The sequence below is a fragment of the Mytilus galloprovincialis genome, chromosome 13 (assembly GCF_965363235.1).
Source record: "Mytilus galloprovincialis chromosome 13, xbMytGall1.hap1.1, whole genome shotgun sequence".
In the NCBI taxonomy this organism is placed as follows: Eukaryota; Metazoa; Mollusca; class Bivalvia; order Mytilida; family Mytilidae; genus Mytilus; species Mytilus galloprovincialis.
Window position 1 is genome coordinate 51443257 of NC_134850.1, and position 19750 is coordinate 51463006.

Sequence of the window (19750 nt, forward strand, 5' to 3'; positions counted from 1 at the left end):
ATTGATATGATCATAAACAATTATAGGTCACTACCACCTTCAACAAAGAGCAAAACTCATACTGTATTATAAACTATAAAAGCTGCAAAGGGCCCTGACACGACATAATGTACAGATAACCAATGGCCTGATTTATGATAAAACAATAAAGGAATGAGATTGTTTAAGACAGTCTCCTTATCAGATAGTTTAGCTGTATACAGTGAAACCTGTTTAAACCGAACTTCTTCGGGACTTGAGATTTTGTTCGGTTTTGGCCAATGTTCGGTTTAACAAGTTTACAAACCACATAATCTTACAAGCATGTTTGGTTTATACATGTTTCGGTTTATATAGGATTCGGTTTAGTCAGATTTCACTGTATCTGTTTTAATTTGTATACATTTGTGTATTTGTTTTAATTTTCATACATTTGTGTATTTTTTCAGCTCACATGAGACAAGTTAATTATTTCCCTCTGGGTAGCTGTCATCAGCCATGTTTATGTGACACATCTAAAATGTATTACTTAAAGAATGATCAGCGAGACCATTGTAATTGTTTACTGTATGAAGGATCTTGTCCAGCTTGGCAAGTTCTATCACTGCTCGGAAAATGTGTTTCACCAAGGTAAGGTGGCCATTTAGAATTATGTCTGATCGGTTGTTATGGATTTATTTGAGAATGGAATGCTTCTTTTTGTAAATTTATTTGGATACAAAATTGATGATCTAAGTACATTTTGTATGAAGCAAGGAAGTGCTTCATTCTAAAAATAGTTGCATGGTCAATTCTTTTACAACCCTTTAACATTACTTAAAGAATCATTCAATATCATGAAAACACAATTTCTATCAATTTTCTCTGTTATTTACATGTGCACCTAATTGTGGAAGCTTGTGCCATCATAAACATTACATTTCATTTTGAAATGGAGGTTAATTTCAGAATGATATAAGAATACTGTTAGCCAATCAAAATAATTTATTATATTGAAACATACATGTTTAAATGTAATTATTCATAAGTCAAAGGAATCAATTTAAAATGCATCTTTTGGACTGTATACGGAAACTGTTAATTCGTTTTTCGTGCATACATATTGGGATTGTGCAAAAATGTCAAAAATAATTATATTAATTAACTTGATTTTAGACACAAATTGAGCAAACAAATTTAAAAAATGAGTTTTTATTTTTTGAAAAAACATTATATTAATAACATAATCTGATTTTTTTCAGAGATGCAGAGTTAATTGAAGAGAAAACTAAACCTAAAAATCCTGTAACCTTTCCTCCGTCTTTTGTCAATCCAGGGGCAGCAGGTATTTGTTTTCATAAAAATAAGTAGAGATAAAATAGAGTAGATTTTAGGGGCGGATCCAGCCATTTTTAAAAGGGGGGTTTCAACCCAGGATATATAGGGGCAACCTCTGAAACCCTCTTCCTTGATCCACTGGATGTAAGCAACAAAAGGATAACATATTGCCTTCAACAATGATCAAAAACCATTCCATATTGTTAGCCATTAATGGCTCCCACGTTGAAAAAATGTGAAACAAGTACACCAACAGCCTGATTTCTGTACAAAGCATCAAACAAATATGATAGACGGCAACCAAAGACAAACCTTTGAATTACAAGTTCCTGACACCTATATCTTATATTTTCGACAGGAAAATACACTGGTATTCATACTTCATAAAAAAAAAAAACTATTCTTTGACATTCATCAAATCACTTGTATCGTAATAGAAAAGAAGTTGCTTAAATTATACTAACTTGACGAAATATACTGGAATAGTATTTCAGGTGGAAGGCACATCAAAAAATTTGTTTCTAACAAAATAGTACAGATTAATATTTGTTCCAACTGCAATTTTTACGTTAATTTAACATAATTTTTTTCAGAAAATAGTAAAAGTAAAAATACAGATTCTAAGAGTAGTTTGTCGACTACTAGTTGGTAAGTTACATATTTATTTACGTGTTATCACATTTATACACTTTTATTTTCTGTATAGAGAAAATCATATCACTTTTTCAACATCACACTGTAGGTCAACAAGTATAAGTCATAGTCACCTTACAGCCTTTAACAATAAACAAAAAAACATACTGCACAGTAAGCAATAAAAGGCCCAAAAATAGCAAATCCAAAACAATTCAAACAAAAGAAAAAGTAATGGCCTGATTTATGTACAAAAGAAAAAACAAATATGAAATATGAAATGCAGCAATAAAATCAACAACCAGTTAGCACTGAATGGGACAGGTCCAATTTTGGGGGCACTAATTTACTGACAGTGGCTATTGCATTGATATGGGCTCAGTTTTACTGACAGAGATAAGTGATAACTTTGAAGTATAGATTGTTAAGGGACGTACGTGTGTTCTATATAGATATTAGAAGATGTGGTGCCAATGAGACAACCCTCTATCCAAGTCACAATTTGTAAAAGTAAACCATTATAGGTCAAAGTACAGCCTTCAACATGGAACCTAGACTCACATTGAACAATATATAGGTCCTCAAAAATGACTAGTGTTAAACTATTCAAACAGGAAAATCTATTTTCTAATCTATAAAAGGCTTTTTTTTTAATTCAATAACTGACCAATCAGATTCGAGTAATTGTAGGTATGCAAATCATATAAAACTATTGAATAGTGTTTCATCATTGAAATTATAATGATTTCATTGTTTAAAAATATTGTTTATTTCTTTCATTTTAGCGTTTTAATATCCATAGTGTTAGTGGCAGCATTTATTGCATTAATAGCATTTTTGTATCTCAGATTTTATAGACAGAAAAATCGTAAGTTTTCTTATAGTTTGAAAATTTATAGCAAAGAAAAAAAATATCCTTTTTTGGCCTATAATATAATATTTGTCCAGAATTTTGGAACATTTATCCAGTTACTAGTTTTGTTGGGCACTATACACAATATTTGAACTACTATCTGATGTGTAGAAAGTGATAATCTCTAAACGTGAAAGGGGCCTTGATGGCAGAGAACATGAAGCAACTCTCCATCCAATGATGTAGAAGTCAGCACATATAGATAATAATTACCGTACAGACTTCAGGGCCACTCATTCAACATATAGATAATAATTACCGTACAGACATATAGATAATAATTACCGTACAGACTTCAGGGCCACTCAGTCAACTTATAGATAATAATTACCGTACAGACTTCAATTTTGGGCCACTCATTCAACATAGAATACTATAAAAGCAATACTTGGAAATGACAAATATAAAACAAGAACGCTTCTGGCATGATTTAGTGTACAAAACAATAAAATATTAATTACTATGTTATACTGCAACAAACTACAATCACTTCATTACATGCTCCAGACTTCTGACTTGGGGCCGTCACATACAGAATGTGGTGGGGTTAAACTATGATCCGATAATGATACATAATCAATTACAACAAATGGAAGATTTTAACAACCTTGACTGGCTATACAGCCTTGCACGGTCGGTATAATCAATTGATGATGATGGAAGTGATTAACGACCTTGACTGGCTTTTCAGCCCTCGCACGGCCGGCTCAGTGCACTAAGGCGTTTGTTGAGCTTTTACATATAAAATATGATCCCTTTATACCTGTCAACTTTGAAGTTGTGAGTTTGATCCTCACTCATTGTATAGTGTAATTATTGATTACTTTTTTTAGTGCTTTTAACTCCAAAGGTAATTGATAGAGATTTCTGGTTTTCTTGCTGAATGTTAATGGTCATTGCCAGATTCTCTGGTTTTCTTTTCCAAAAACAACCTGCCATCATGAAATAGCCAAGAGTGTTGAAAGTGGATGCCATGTTTTATGATTAGTTACATCAGTCACACTTTTTTGTTTTTACTTAAACTTAAAACATCACCAGAACTGATTTGAAAAATTATGCCTATTATAAATAATTTTTATGTTCTCCAAAATTATTGATTACTTTTTTAGGAAATAGAACCTAGGGATCCTTCTGTCAATGGTTAAGAATACCAAATGACTCAAACATTGTTTTTATTTATTTTTTCAGACAATACTCATGGTACTGAAAGAGTAATTTTACCAGCCGTCAACAGACCAGTGGCTAATGTCCATCCTCATGCAAGAAATGGTCAGTTTTCTTAATCCTGACATTAACTGTGGGTATCAATTTTCTTGGATTGTATTTTTGTGGCTATTAGATTTCAGGGTTTTGCCAAAGTTTGCTAATGAGCCTGAAGAAAATGTAGACTACTGTAAAATCAGAATTATAACTTGGATTTATTATTGTGATTTTGTTATTTTAGACTAAAAATGCAATTTTAACCTTTAAATAATCTTTGCAATAATAAGAAAAATACTGTTTAATTCATATAAAAAATGTCAAAATGCAAGTTTAAATTATTGTGATTATAACCCTGTTTCCTTTTTTATACGACCGCAAAAATTTTAATTTTTTGGTCGTATATTGCTTTCAGGTTGGCGTCGGCGTCGTCGTCCGAATACTTTTAGTTTTCGCACTCTAACTTTAGTAAAAGTGAATAGAAATCAATGAAATTTTAACACAAGGTTTATGACCACAAAAGGAAGGTTGGGATTGATTTTGGGAGTTTTGGTCCCAACAGTTTAGGAATTAGGGGCCAAAAAGGGCCCAAATAAGCATTTTCTTGGTTTTCGCACTATAACTTTAGTTTAAGTGAATAGAAATCTATGAAATTTTGACACAAGGTTTATGACCACAAAAGGAAGGTTGGGATTGATTTTGGGAGTTTTGGTTCCAACAGTTTAGGAATTAAGGGCCAAAAAAGGGCCCAAATAAGCATTATTCTTGGTTTTCGCACAATAACTTTAGTATAAGTAAATAGAAATCTATGAAATTTAAACACAAGGTTTATGACCATAAAAGGAAGGTTGGGTTTGATTTTGGGAGTTTTGGTCCTAACAGTTTAGGAATAAGGGGCCCAAAGGGTCCAAAATTGAACTTTGTGTGATTTCATCAAAAATTGAATAATTGGGGTTCTTTGATATGCCGAATCTAACTATGTATGTAGATTCTTAATTTTTGGTCCCGTTTTCAAATTGGTCTACATTAAGGTCCAAAAGGTCCAAAATTAAACTTAACAAAAATTGAATCCTTGGGGATCTTTGATATGCTGAATTTAAAAATGTACTTAGATTTTTAATTATTGGCCTAGTTTTCAAGTTGGTCCAAATGGGGGTCCAAAATTAAACTTTGTTTGATTTCATCAAAAATTGAATAAATGGGTTCTTTGATATGCCAAATCTAACTGTGTATGTAGATTCTTAATTTTTGGTCCAGTTTTCAAATTGGTCTACATTAAGGTCCAAAGGGTCCAAAATTAAACTAAGTTTGATTTTAACAAAAATTAAATTCTTGGGCTTATTTGATATGCTTTATCTAAATATGTACTTTGATTTTTGATTATGGGCCCAGTTTTCAAGTTGGTCCAAATCAGGATTCCATATCAAGTATTGTGCAATAGCAAGAAATTTTCAATTGCACAGTATTGCACAATAGCAAGAAATATCTAATTGCACAATATTGTGCAATAGCAATTAATTTTCAATTGGAGTTATCTTTCTTTGTATAGAATAGTAGTTGATAATATATGTTGGAAATTTGCCAGACATGACTATGATGTCATTTTCTATTTTTATTTGCCAATAACTTTATGTAAATAACTTCATTGGAAATTTGCCAATATAAAATGTTGCTGATGAAGTTTTTTTTATTGTTTTATACAATAAACAATGTATATTCACTTTTACTACCAACCAATCTTTACCATTCAGTGATAACAAGCACTTTATTTTACATTTTAATATTTTATGTATTTAAAAGAGTAGTTATTGTTGCAAACTCCATTAGAAATTTGAATTGATATCAGTTTTGGAAAAAGGGAAACGGGGATGTGAAAAAAAAGGGGGGGTTTAAATTTTTCTCATTTCAGATTTCATAAATAAAAATAAAATTTCTTCAAACATTTTTTTGAGAGGATTAATATTCAACAGCATAGTGAATTGCTCAAAGGCGAAAAAAACCTTTTAAGTTCATTAGACCACATTCATTCTGTGTCAGAAACCTATGCTGTGTCAACTATTTAATTTTAGATTTAAAAAGTTTGAAGAAGAAATCTTTAATTGATTTGTAAAATCTTGACATTTGTTTTGTGTAAAAAAAACCCATGTAATGTCAAAAATTTGATCACAATCCAAATTCAGAGCTGTATCACGCTTGAATGTTTTGTCCATACTTGCCCCAACTGTTCAGGGTTCGACCTCTGCGGTCGTATAAAGCTGCGCCCTGCGGAGCACCTGGTTTCGCAATAATTTCTGAATTTACAGTAATTTGAACACTAAAATTTGAAGTAAACCTGTACCCACTAAATCCTTAAAAATTGGTACACCACAAATAATAATGAAACTACTGGAGTACATCTCAGGTTCTTTACATACTTACTTATTTTCATTAAATGGTTATAACATAAATAGAACCATTTTTTCTGCACCAAATCGGTATATATCAACAATCTTCACTGATGCTCAGGCCAAAATATCTAAAAATCCAAAGCATATTAAAAGATAAAAAGCTGTAAACAAAAAAAGGACAAAACAACTATTAGCCAAATCTGAGCAAGGAATCGGATCATTGTACTGTCTTTTGCAATTTCATCGATTTTAATAATTTAACATTCAAATTTTTAAGAAATAATCTGATATTCTGAGAATTCCCTGATTTCTTTACCTGTGAAAGTTACCTGCCCACAATGGCATAATACTATAAATTCTTGATTGATTGTTTTCTCCTGTTTCATACAGAAACATATTAAAATGTGTTTGTTGATTTTTACACCCACGTCCTGTATATCTGTTGACATATCATTCATAAATATGAAAAAGGACAATTATAAACATAAAAACAATCGATAATAAAAACTAAGGTAATAATCTATATTTTTTTCCCCCGTTTTTAGAAAACAAAGTGACAGCAACAGTGACAATAAGTGCTCAGCCAGTCAATGTGAATCATTATCTAACAGCGCCAGCCAGTCTGGTTACATCTCTAGCAAACAGTCATGTAGAAACAGAAGCATCACCGTCAGTGCCAAACAATCCCGGCACGTGGCCGTCACCTGATACAGAACAGCCATTAAATTATGTGGACCTTTCACCGTGTCATTTATACCAATCAATACGGAGACAGCAACCTATTGATGGGTCACCTGACATAGCAGCGTCACAGCCTTTATTACACAATGTAGAACATTTATATCCAAGTTTACCACCGTCAACAAATTTGTTGTTTTCACGATGTTCCTCACAAGACTCAGAAATAGACGATGATAATACAAATGTGAAATCAACGAGCTGATTTGTGTAAATTTTTCAAATTGTAAAAAAGCATTTAAAATAAATTAACCTCTTTTTACTGGTGTTTACATTTCACTGAGGAATTTAATAAATTAATGTTTTAAAATTTTATTATTCAACCTGTTCGTTTTTGTAATTTTTAATTTTTTTTAATTTTCCATTTTGGGTTTTTGTGCCACTTCTGTGCCTTTAAAAATTTATAACATGATGAACACATTTTCATGCGTTAGATTTCAATATAAAAAATTGATTTGAGTCTGACTCCTATTAATTAATCAATTACACAACATCTTTTTTTTTTTTTTTATTCATTAAATTTTTTTTATCCATTGTATGAAGAAATGATTTTGTTTCATTTTAATTAATTTTTTCAGTGATTTGTGAACCTCCAGAAAGAACTTTGAATGTACATAGACCTTTTTTTACATGTACAGAGATTTTGAAACAATTTTAATCATAATAATATATGCTAATGTTTCAAACTTTTAGTAGATATAGTTTTTGTTTTATGTATGTACTTGTAGAGAAGTGAATTTTAAATTGCTCACTTATAGAATTAGGATCTTTTAGTATACATAAAAGGGTACTCTAAAATGTTTTACTTAACTAAAATATTCATGATTTTGACTGAATGATTAAGTTTTTTAACTCATCTTTCCTTCATTTCCTCATTTTCCATACAAAGATGGGCTGCATAAACCAGGAAGGGGGTAATATTAGATTTATATGCATCTTTTTTTAAAGAAAAAAACATTTACCGGTATGTTTTCCATAAAACCTGATAAATTTTTAATCACAAAAAAAAAGACATATTAAAACATTTGGTTTTTATACCATTTAAAGGATAATGAATTTTTAGGATATCAAGGGGTTTCTCAAAATCAACTTAATATTCAGTCTCAAATGGATTTTGGTTTCATCATGTTTTTTAGAGCAATTTAGGTCACATAAATATAATTAGTAATGATATGACACTATGGGATGTTTAGAATTATGTAAGAAAGTTGAATGAAATCGTAAATAGAATGTTAAGGAATTGTTTTGGACTGAAGTTTGGAAAGGGTCACAGTCAAAATTAACAATTTGATCTTCTCCAGAATAATTACATACAAAAGAGTAAAAATAATTTTGATGTGTATTTTTCATATTGATGAGGGCAGCGCTGTACAAAATTCAACGACAATATCACAATTTTGGGATTTTATGAAAATTTGATAAAAACTGCTTTATTCCATTAAAACTTTTTCCGTTCCAGAAAACCATATTTTTGTTAATCATGATAATAAAAAAAGAAAACACTCAAAATGCAAATCAGTAAAAAAATATTCTTACAAATATGTAATTATGCACGCTGATGTTGAATTGGTATAAAGTTTTCCTCCATATTTAAAAAAACAAATTGAAATATTTAAATAAGAAAAAAAAACATGTAAATATTTTAAGATCAAATTTCATTGAAAAATTATTCCATATATGAATGCCACAATTCATCCAAAGTGGTTTTAAGAAAAACAAACATCAAATAAATATTTCATCATCGACTCATGTATTTATTTCTAGAAAAGATTCAATTAAAAATTCATTTTGAAATTATATGCCTTTTAAACAATGCAAGACCATCTTGGCAAGCATTTTTATTTGTTCCATCCGTCCTTCAGTCCTATTTATAATTAACAATGGCTCACAAGGCAGCATCGTAAGATATAAATATGTATGTGGTGTCCTTATTGTTGTCATAGAAACACATCCAGACGTTTGTTGTCGTACTAATTATTTATGTGCATATCAGTCGTGTAGTAATGGAAACCTTGTTCATTTCACGAACCTTTTACATATCGGAACATCATATGTCTTTCCATTTTGAACTGAAAAAGGTTTGGGTCCTTTTACCATTTTTTGACTATTTGTGTAAATTTTTTATACCTGAAAAATTAAGGACTGTTTGGATGGAGAAAACAAACTTTATATTATAAATTTTGTTTTGGTGATAAAATTATTTTGCAAATTTAAATGATTTAAAAAAATGATGCTCTCCCACAATGCATTGTTTTGATAGTCAATAAACAATGTGGTGCCCTTATTGTTGGCAAATTGTTTTAGATAAGGATTAATATAAGAGATGAAATTTCCCAAACATTTTCGTTTTCATAATGGATTTTAACTTTGTGGAGTTGTGTAACACATCATTTGATTTATGTGACAATTTTATGCAAATAATTGTAAAAATTATTGATTATGATATTGCATTTTTAGATATTTTATATTCCAGTTCACACATTTTATAAAAACACATTAAAGATAAACAGATCTGTTCAAAAAAATTCTGTTTAAATCCCATTTTTCCGTATAGATAAAAAAAAAAAAAGTGCTCCTGTCATTTTTTTAAAAATTGGGTAAAAATTCAAAATAACTTATAAGAAAAATTACAATTTGTTTTTAAAAATTATATAATAAGTCCATTAATTCCCGAGCAGTAAACCATCAGATGAACAGTGCCAACTTGCCATGTACATATTCTGAGTGTCATCTGCCATGCTTTACATTTACATATATATATGCATGTTGCTATTATGGCCATAGTTCATGGACCAATTTCCATTAAGTAAACATGTCCATTAACTATAGCATTTGTACAAAGAAGAATAAAACTTAGGATCCTTTAATCCTGTAAAAAAAATGTAGAAGGTGCTTTAAAAACAGCTGATTCGGTGAAAGATAGTTTTTACCATGCCAGCTTATTATGTGAGTGAAATTGTATCAACATTTTTAACTTGTCTAGTCAATTCAGTACAATGTAATAAGTGTTCAGTTCAGATTTCAAATTCGTGGAACAAATATACTAAAATCATTTTTTCCCATTGTTAAGCAAAAGTTGAATATAACAGTGATTTTTTTCACACCACTATTTTTCTCAGGTTAAGTAAGGTGTTCAAACAAGAAAAATGGCAAATTTGTTCTTCTTTTCTACAATCTTGAACAATCACAACTCATTTCTGCCAAAATAATGTTAATACCTGTAAATAGTTATCAAACAATATCATGGCACTTGTTAAACAACATACTATGGGAATAATGTCATTAATTTTTCTGAAGTCATAGCAAGTAAAAAAAAAATGTCTGTTTGTCAATCATTACATTTTACAAAATCACCTGATTTCATTTAATTTAGCAATATGCATAGTTCTGTTCCCAAGTTTCAACAGTTAGTTTGTCCTTGAGTTGTATGACCTTTAGTACTTGTTGTTTTTTATTTTGTATTTTTTCAGTATATATTTATCAGTATTACTTTTATTTTTATTGCATCCTCTATTTTACTCTCTAGTTGACCTAGGTCTTGTGTTCGTAAATTGTATTCAGAAAATGTCATTTTTAATTTTTACAATTCTGTTTTTCACAGATATCTGTGTATATATAACTGATATTTTATTTTATGTATGAAAGCCTGGAGTCAGTTTCACAAAAAATCTTACAATTAAGATTTATCGTAAGTATCGAACAATTCGGAATACATGTGATTAATCTTAGTCGTAAGTTTTATTTTGTTAAACCAACTCCTTTACCTTAATTATATGTAATGCTTGATTTGTATGTCTGTGTATATTTATTGCAGTTATTTGCGTACTCCAATATTTTACTCAATCCCATTACATATCCATGATGAAAACCACCAGAACTACACCAATTTAGAGCACAAGTTGGCTCTCTTTATATCTCTCAATTCTGAAAGAACTTTTGTGAAGTTACATGTATGTAAATTCTATTTTGATTGTACAGACCTAAATTTTAACTAAATATATGGGATATTCTTGTAAAAAATGGGAAGAAAATCTTAATACTTGAACCAGTCAGATATTTTACATCACCAGTTTCCCATAGTGCAATTAGTGGAATGTGGAAAAAGGTCATAGAGATCAATTATTTCTCTGGAATATAATGGTTCTTCATACTTTGGATTTTTCATTTTATTTAAAATTAAATTTGAAAAGAGTTGGAGATACAGAGAGTCAACTGAATTACTGTGATACAGTTACTTATACCTATATAATAAAACTATTGGATGATCTAGATTGCTTAACCTTGTCAAGGTCACTTAATTAAGGTCAAAGTTAGTGATTTTATTTTTCAGATGTTAGAAACCATATCTTGAATGTAGCTGCTTATATGGTAGAATCTAGTTATATTTGATAATTATTTAGTAATGGTAAAAAGGCTCACTTATGTTTTCTTATAAAACAAAGACTGCTTTTCTTCAAACCAATGTTCTTTCAAATGGTTTATTTTTTAATTGTGAATGAGCTATTTAGACAAAACTCTACTTTATCTGTATAGGTAAAGAAGCAGAAATCAAGAAATTTCACAAAGTGATTCTCATTTCAATAATTTATTATTTATAGTAAAGTCTATTTCTTATATTCTGATTAGATTTTACCACATTAGAAAATAGGTTTAATGATAGACACTGGCAGTCTTTGTTTTGAAGGATTTCTATAGTATATAGTATAGTTCTGTAGGCATTTATAAACATTCCAAAATATCAAGTTAGTAGTAAAACTTGTAACTTTGCATTTAAAAATCTATGTTCTCATTAATGAATTACAATTGTACATTATTTTAAATGAAGTTAAAACTTGTTATCCAATGCTGTTATAATGAATATTAGATAAGTTATGTTTTGATACTTTGTATGCAAATTTTACATTTGACATTCCAACTTTGGTCTGATTATGTTGTAAGAAATTGAACGTTAGAATTTTTCATAGGTCTGTCATGCAAATGGACATATTTCACAAGTCTGTTTATTCATAGATGTTTGTCTGTTTAAGCTGTGAGACATATTCTGAAGATTATTTTACATAAAGATCAAAGTGTTCAAATAAATAAGAATTAATTGTAAACCTTTACCATGTGGGGGGCTGTAATACTACGGCTCTACCAAAAATATTTTTTTTCAGCTACAATGGCTCTCTATTCTTTAGAGGTCAACTGCATGATATGTATTTCGAAATTGATGCATGTTCCCTCAATCTAAGACTTTATTGTCATGTTTCTCTGGTTGAAGGTGCAGAAATATGCCAAAAACATTTATAGATTAAAGAAGTTAAGGACCCTATCCAGGCTATCTACTAAAATCTTTGGTAAAATCTGGAATTGCTTCCTGGATAAGAACTAGCCTGTAAACAATTAACAGAATTCTGATTGACATGAGTTCCATTTGTATGACAGATTCTGGTTGGAGACTTTTGAAACAATAGAGCAGCATGTTTAGGAGAATACTATTGAAAAAAAAATGGCAATATATGTGAAAATTTATATAAAAAATATATCTTTAAATAATATATCACAGAGTATGTCACTTTTGTTTAGAACTTTAAAGACCATTTTTACAGAGAAAGTCATTCTTTATCATGTGATAAACGGATAATAAATCTTACAAATTATGTGTATGCTCAAAATATTAACCAAGAATTCATTTCAAAAATCTTATCAAAGGACCTAAAATATTATTTGGGTAAGCAAAACTTCTCAAGATTTTCTGAGTTACAATAATTAAATTCGCGAAAAGATTGTAAAACTGTTAACATTTTTAACGGCTGAAATAAAGTCCAGTTTGAGTACAAAAATGCAATTTGAAAATTAAATTTAAACATGTTTACAATTGGTATGAAAGGGGACATAACTCTGTAAAAATGGTTTTGAAGTGGCATTAACAAGATTTGTTGATTTTTCAGTGGTTTGACCGCTTTGTTATAGAATCTTTGCCTTGCTTTAAGTGGATTGTACACACTATAAAATTTGTGATTTTTTTATACATTTATTGTTTGTTGTTGTAGAAAATGTGACACTTCTAAAGTATAATGGTAAAACTGTTTCTTAACTTTGTGATTTTCATGTATATATGTATTAAGGGTTGTCGTATTCATTTACAAACTATATGACAATATGATCTCAGATTCTTAAATTGGTGAAAATGGTATAAATGATATTTTGTATTGAATCATGAATTTGTGTAAAAAACATGAAGATTTGATCACAAGTTTGATTCATTTTACATATTTCATCACAAGACATGAATATGGGTTGATAATAATAAAAAATACTTAAAAATAAGGTTGTTAAATTGAGTCATTAAAGTGGATTGATAAAAAAAAATTAGTTTCAATTAATTAATTTATTCATTTGTAGTTATTATTTTTACTAAAGTTGCTATTTGTAGAGCATCTGTAAGCATGGTAATTAGCTGTGGCTTTTCAGTTGCTTCTTTGCTTATTTTAAAATCAATTCTAGTATTAAAGTAATACATCTCTTGTAAATTAGGTTGCAATGGTGAAAATATTGCTTATAAGCTTATGTAAGATGGCTATTCTTGCTTTGTTTTCGTTTTGCAAGATAAGAATGCAAAGTGTTATATAATATTAACACAACCACAGGAAGCGTGTGCAGCTAAATCCTAATATTTTTATAATTGAAGACATGATATCAAGGTGGTTGGCCATATTGGCTGATGACTGGGGAACGGTAGCCCTTAGGGCCTTATGTTATTTCTGACTATTTGTGGACTATTCCAAATGGTAAAAAAATAACATAAGGACCTATTAGAGTGATGGTTCCCTAGCTAATTGACTGAAGGTAGTAAACACTGGTATATCTTGTTAGAGGTTATAAAAAAAATGTAGTATCAGATAATCTAAACTAGAATTTCAAAAGATTATAAAATCTCACTGATCTGTGAATATTATGTTTTTATTTACACAAAAAATTTAAAAACTTATTGATTTGTTCATTATAAAATCATTCCTATGTTCAGTCCCTTCTACAACTGTATTGTAAAGTCTCGCTTTTTGTTTTATATTTATAACCTGTTTTTTGTGCCATATTTTGATATTATACACTTTCTTATGGCTGTTCCAACAATTCATACCTTTTTGAAGAGGAAAATCCCCCTCATAAATGTAATGATGCTGTGAATGTTAGAAAAAACGGTAGACGTGAGGGAAGGCTAGCCGCAGTAAAAACTGACACTTGCTCATTGTTGAAGGCCATAGGGTGACCTATAGTTTTTATACGCCCGTCAAAATTTTGACGGGACGTATTATGGTATACAAATGTCCGGTGTCCGTCCGTCCGTCCGTCTGTCCGTCTGTCCGTCCGTCCGTCTGTCCGTCTGTCCGGCGTAAACATGTCGCACCGTAACTTGAGAACGACTTATCCAAATTTCATGAAACTTAATAAAGTTGTTTCTTATGATGGTCAAATGATCTGTATACTTTTTGGTGAAAATAAGATTTAAACTTTTTGAGTTACGGCACTTTGTAACTAAAACAGGGGTGTGTTTTTTTTCACATGTCGCACCGTATCTCAAAAACGTTTCTTGATTATTGCTTAAAACTTTACACACTTCTTAGTTATATTAATCTTAATATCTGTATACTTTTTGGTGATGATTCAAAATTTCATTTTTGAGTTTTTGAGTATTTTATAAAAAAGGGGGAGGGTTTTTTTACATGTCGCGCCGTATCTCAAAAATGATTTTTGATTATTGCTTAAAACTTTACACACTTCTTTGTTATATTAATCTAAAGATCTGTATACTTTTTGGTGATGATTCAAAATTTCATTTTTGAGTTATTGAGTATTTTGTAAAAAAGGGGGAGGGTTTTTTACATGTCGTGCTGTATCTAAAAAACAATTTATGATTATTGCTTAAAACTTTACACACTTCTTTGTTATATTAATCTAAAGATCTGTATACTTTTTGGTGATGACTCAAAATTTTATTTTTGAGTTATTGAGTATTTTGTAAATAAGGGGAGGGTTTTTTTTTACATGTCGCGCCGTATCTCTAAAACAATTTATGATTATTGCTTGAAACTGTACACACTTCTTTGTTATACTAATTTAAAGATCTGTATACTTTTTGGTTTCATTCAAAATTTTATTTTAAGTGATATTTGTAAAAAAATAACGGGGGGGGGGGGGGGGGGGGGTGTCACATGTCCCGCCGTGTCTCAAAAACAATAAATGGTTATTGCATAAAACTTCCACACAAGACGTCGGGCGTATCATGCGCTCATGGCGCAGCTGTTTATTAATTTCTGTGTCATTTTTGTCCCTTGTGGAGAGTTGTCTCATTGGCAATCATACGTTACCTTTTTTTTTTATAAACACCAGAGTACAAAACGCTACACAGAAAACTAGTTTGACAAAAAAATATATAAATGGACTACTACACAAGAAATTTTTATCTTCTTTGGTGTGAAGCCTTGTTTGTTTTGTTGGAACAGCTCTTGAATATATTTTTAATTTAAAAGTGCTTATAATTATGTAAATTTTTTTTGTTTACAAAAAGTGCAATATACTTATTCTTTTTATTTTAATTTTATATATAATTTAATGATTTTATATGTTGGTTCCGTTTTATTTGTTGTTTATTTTGTGGATAACTATTTCAAATCTATTTTTATAGAACAAAAACTTTTATTTTTTTTTTATTTCAATTTGTTTCAAAATAAAATAATGCAACTGACATACAATTTTCTCAATCCATAACAATTCTGTAAATTATTCCATATGAAATCAGAAATATTCATAAGCATAAAAACAAATTAAAAGTTAAGGAAAATAAGAAGAAAAAAATGACTAAGATTTGAGGGTTGTAATGGGAGTACCATCATGACGATAACATTAAAAATTCTTGCCAAATGACGTTAACGGTAATTTTTTGGTGTTTGACAATAACAACATAGACTGATTTTGACGAATCACATTAATTTTTTTTCAAAAATGACGGTAATGATAATTATTTGAGACCTCTGACAAATCAGGAGAAGGATATTTTGATGAATCAGGTTAAAATTTTAACCAATTTGATGCTAATGGTAGCTGAAAATGACTGTTTGACGCCGGACGTTAAAGGGCATCGCTACCCTCAGATATGCTGAGAAGTTTATATCAGATAAAATTTAAACAGGACATATTTATTTAATGTCAAGAGTTTTTACATAATTCTTTAAAGCTTTTTACTCATTTAAATTGCCTAAAACATTTACAATTGTTAATGGTACATGTACTTTCCATTATTAAGAGCTTACAATGATTTTTGCTTCATGGTGATGAATTAATATATATATTCTGAGCTGTCCACATGCCATCTTTTTTAAGAAGGAATTAATTTTGTATATAACTTCAGTACATAATTGGCAGCAGGTCTTGAGGCCAACATTGATGATCATACCTAGCTCTTCCTATATTCTGTTTAAAAATTATATTTTTATTCAGTTATGACTTTTCAAGCTCAAAGGCTATAATTGTTTACAGAAAAGTAACACATTGTAAGTTACTCAATGTTTTCACAACAGAAACACCTACAGGTTTTAATTTCTAGTCATATTTTTGGGATTATTTCTGAAAATGCTGTTTTTTTATTTACTTTATTAAGTATTCCGAGATTATTATTTATATTAACCAAAGAAATATTGAAAATAATGTATGTTTACTTTGAACTTGTAATGATATATTTTCTTTCATAAAATGAACAATAAATTTGCAGAAACAGTATTAATTTATTTTCCTGATTGCCTTTTACTGCTTCAGGTTGTGTTACTGAGGATTCATTATTATTCCTGGGAAACAAGTTTTCATGGAATTCGCAGGAACAATGAATTTAAATGTACAGAAATAAATGAATCATCTGTAAAATTTCTTTGCAACATGGAGGGAATAAAGATATACTTAATAGGATAAAAGTTTAACAACCTGTGGCAAAACAATTTCAATATCTATAGGAATAAAAGGAGTACACAGCTACTTTTGCATAGGTACTATTTTTGTACTATTTCTGTACTGAAAATCTGTAGTACTGGAAATTTACTTTTAATATTTAGTACAATTTCTCTACTTAAGAATTATTGTAATATTTAGGTACTTGTATTTTTCCAGTACTTGATTTGTACTTAAAATATTGGTACAAAAAAAATACCAAAAATGATCACAGTATTCCATGTCTGAACATCATAACTTTAAGAGAATTGAAATAGACAAACTTTCAAAATGCTGAAAATGTAACCGTGCAACCAAAAATCTGTAGTACTTAAATTTCAAGTACAAATCAAGTACTGTAAAATACAGGTACCTAAATATTACAGTAATTCTTAAGTAACAAAATAGTACTGAATATTAAAAGTAGATTTCCAGTACTACATATTTTTGGTACAGAAATAGTACCAATGCAAAAGTAGCTGTGTAGTGGGACACAACATACTCAACATATTGTCTTAGATGCATGATTTTTTTATTATTACTTGTTATTGGCTTTGAACTAGCTGTCAGTAACTGAGAGTACTCTCAAATCTGTACTTTTTGGCCTTTGTCTGTTGTCTGCTTTATGGTCGGGTTGTTGTCTCTTTGACACATTCCCTATTTCCATTCTCAATTTAATTAGTGTCTTTATGTTGGGATTGATTGATTGATTGTTGGTGTTGTAACGCCACTTTTAGGCTATTTCATGGTGGTTTCGATGTTGGGATATGCAACTACCCAGCCATGTCCACTCTATGTTTTTGCTATATGTATTTTTATTTGTTTCCACCTGATGAGTTAAGCCATTTTAATCTGATTTTTGTTGAGCCTGCACAGTAAGCTCGACATAAGGATGGTGATCTGGAGGCGGCGGCAGCATTAGCTAACTTCTTAAAAAAAAAAAGCTTTATATTTTAGAAGATGGATGACCTGGATACGTCATACTTTGTATATAGATGCTTCATGTTACGAAGTTTCTGTCTGTCACCTGTCAATTGTCCTTGACCTCATTTTCATGATTTAGTGACTACTTGAAAAACAAGTTAAGATTTTTTTTAAAGTTAATTTCTCTCTTATTATTAGCTCACCTATTTAGAGCAAATCTGACATGGGGTAAATTTGTTTATCAGGTCAAGATCTATCTGCCCTGATATTTTCAGATGAATCTGAGAACCCGTTGTTGGACCGTTGCTGCCTCTAAATTGGTAATTTTAAGGAAATTTTGCTGTTCTTGGTTATTATCTTGAATATTATTATAGATAGAGATAAACTGTAAACAGCAATAATGTTCAGCAAAGTAAGATCTACAATTATGTCAAATGACCAAAATGGTCACAGTGGTGGATCCAAGGGGAGTGTTCCGGGGGTTGGAAACCCCCCCCCCTTTTTTTTTGGCCGATCAATGCATTTGAATGGGAGCATATATTTGGAACCCCCCACCCTTTACTCTGGGTTGGGAACCCCCCCCCCCCCCTTTTTAAAATAGCTGGATCCGCCACTGGTTCAGTTGACCCCTTAAGGAGTAATTGCCCTTGATAGTCAATTTTTAACAATATTTTGTAAATTTTTGTAATCTTTTACATAAATCTTCTCCTCTGAAGCTACTAAGACAAATTTAACCAAACTTGTTCACAATCATCATAAGGGTATCTAGTTTAAAAAATGTGTCCAATGACCCCGCCCATAAACCAAGATGGCAAACATGGCTAAAAATAGTACATAGGGTAAAATGCAGTTTTTGGGCTCATGTCTCTAAAACCAAAGCATTTAAAGAAAATCTGCCTTGGATAAAATTGTTCATTAGGTCAAGATCTATTTGCCCTTAAATTTTCAAACCAATCAAGCTACTTGGTGTTGGGCTGCTGCCCCTGAATTGTTAATTTTAAGAAAATTTTGCAGCTCTGATTATTATCCTGAATATTATTATAGATAGAGATAAACTTGTTGATAGCAACAATGTACAGCAAAGTAAGAGCTACAAATAAGTCAACTTGACCAAAGTGGTCAATTGACCCCTTAAGGAGTTATTGTCCTTTATAGTTAATTTTGAACAATTTTCATAAAGGGGTAGGTTCAGTAAGACCCCTTCATGGCCCCAAAATATAGCAGTTTTAGAAAATTGTGAAAATGTAATCATTAAGATATTTATTGAAAAGTAGAATGCTTCTGCTACATAAATATGGGCTGTTTCTGACAATACAATGCACATATATTGGGTACTAGCATCATTAAGTCATGCTAAATTACTGAGAATTTTAGCATTACTTAATGATGCTTCACAATTTTAGCATTTTAGTTAAATTCTAGACAGTTTCCGTCTTAAATGAAAGTGGCCACATTCGTGTTCATTTATAATATTGAAATTTAAGTTGTATTTGATGATAATACATAATATATATATAAAGGTTGAAGATGAACACGGATGCGGCCACTTTCATATTTGACAAAAACCATCTTGAAAAGTGACGATTTTTGGCATATTTGAGATATTTTTCATATTCAAGCTTGATTAGGAGCGTTTTTAATGACTTTATCAGTTAAAATCTTTCACATAAACTAATTGAATCAATATAATTAGACACTT

General features: G+C 30.2%; 1 protein-coding gene across 3 annotated transcripts in view; it reads left to right on the top strand.

Annotated features, from left to right (window-relative positions):
- LOC143056617 (uncharacterized) overlaps positions 1-9515 on the top strand; it is a 35153-nt gene extending 25638 nt beyond the window's left edge. For all 3 annotated transcript variants that reach the window (XM_076229774.1, XM_076229775.1, XM_076229776.1), the window contains exons 4-9: positions 429-609; positions 1221-1303; positions 1890-1944; positions 2715-2797; positions 4031-4111; positions 6975-9515. In XM_076229774.1, coding sequence (XP_076085889.1) covers positions 429-609; positions 1221-1303; positions 1890-1944; positions 2715-2797; positions 4031-4111; positions 6975-7372 — 881 coding nt within the window. In that variant the 3' untranslated portion in view covers positions 7373-9515. The remainder of the gene's footprint in view (positions 1-428; positions 610-1220; positions 1304-1889; positions 1945-2714; positions 2798-4030; positions 4112-6974) is intronic.
- Positions 9516-19750: the final 10235 nt, after the last annotated feature.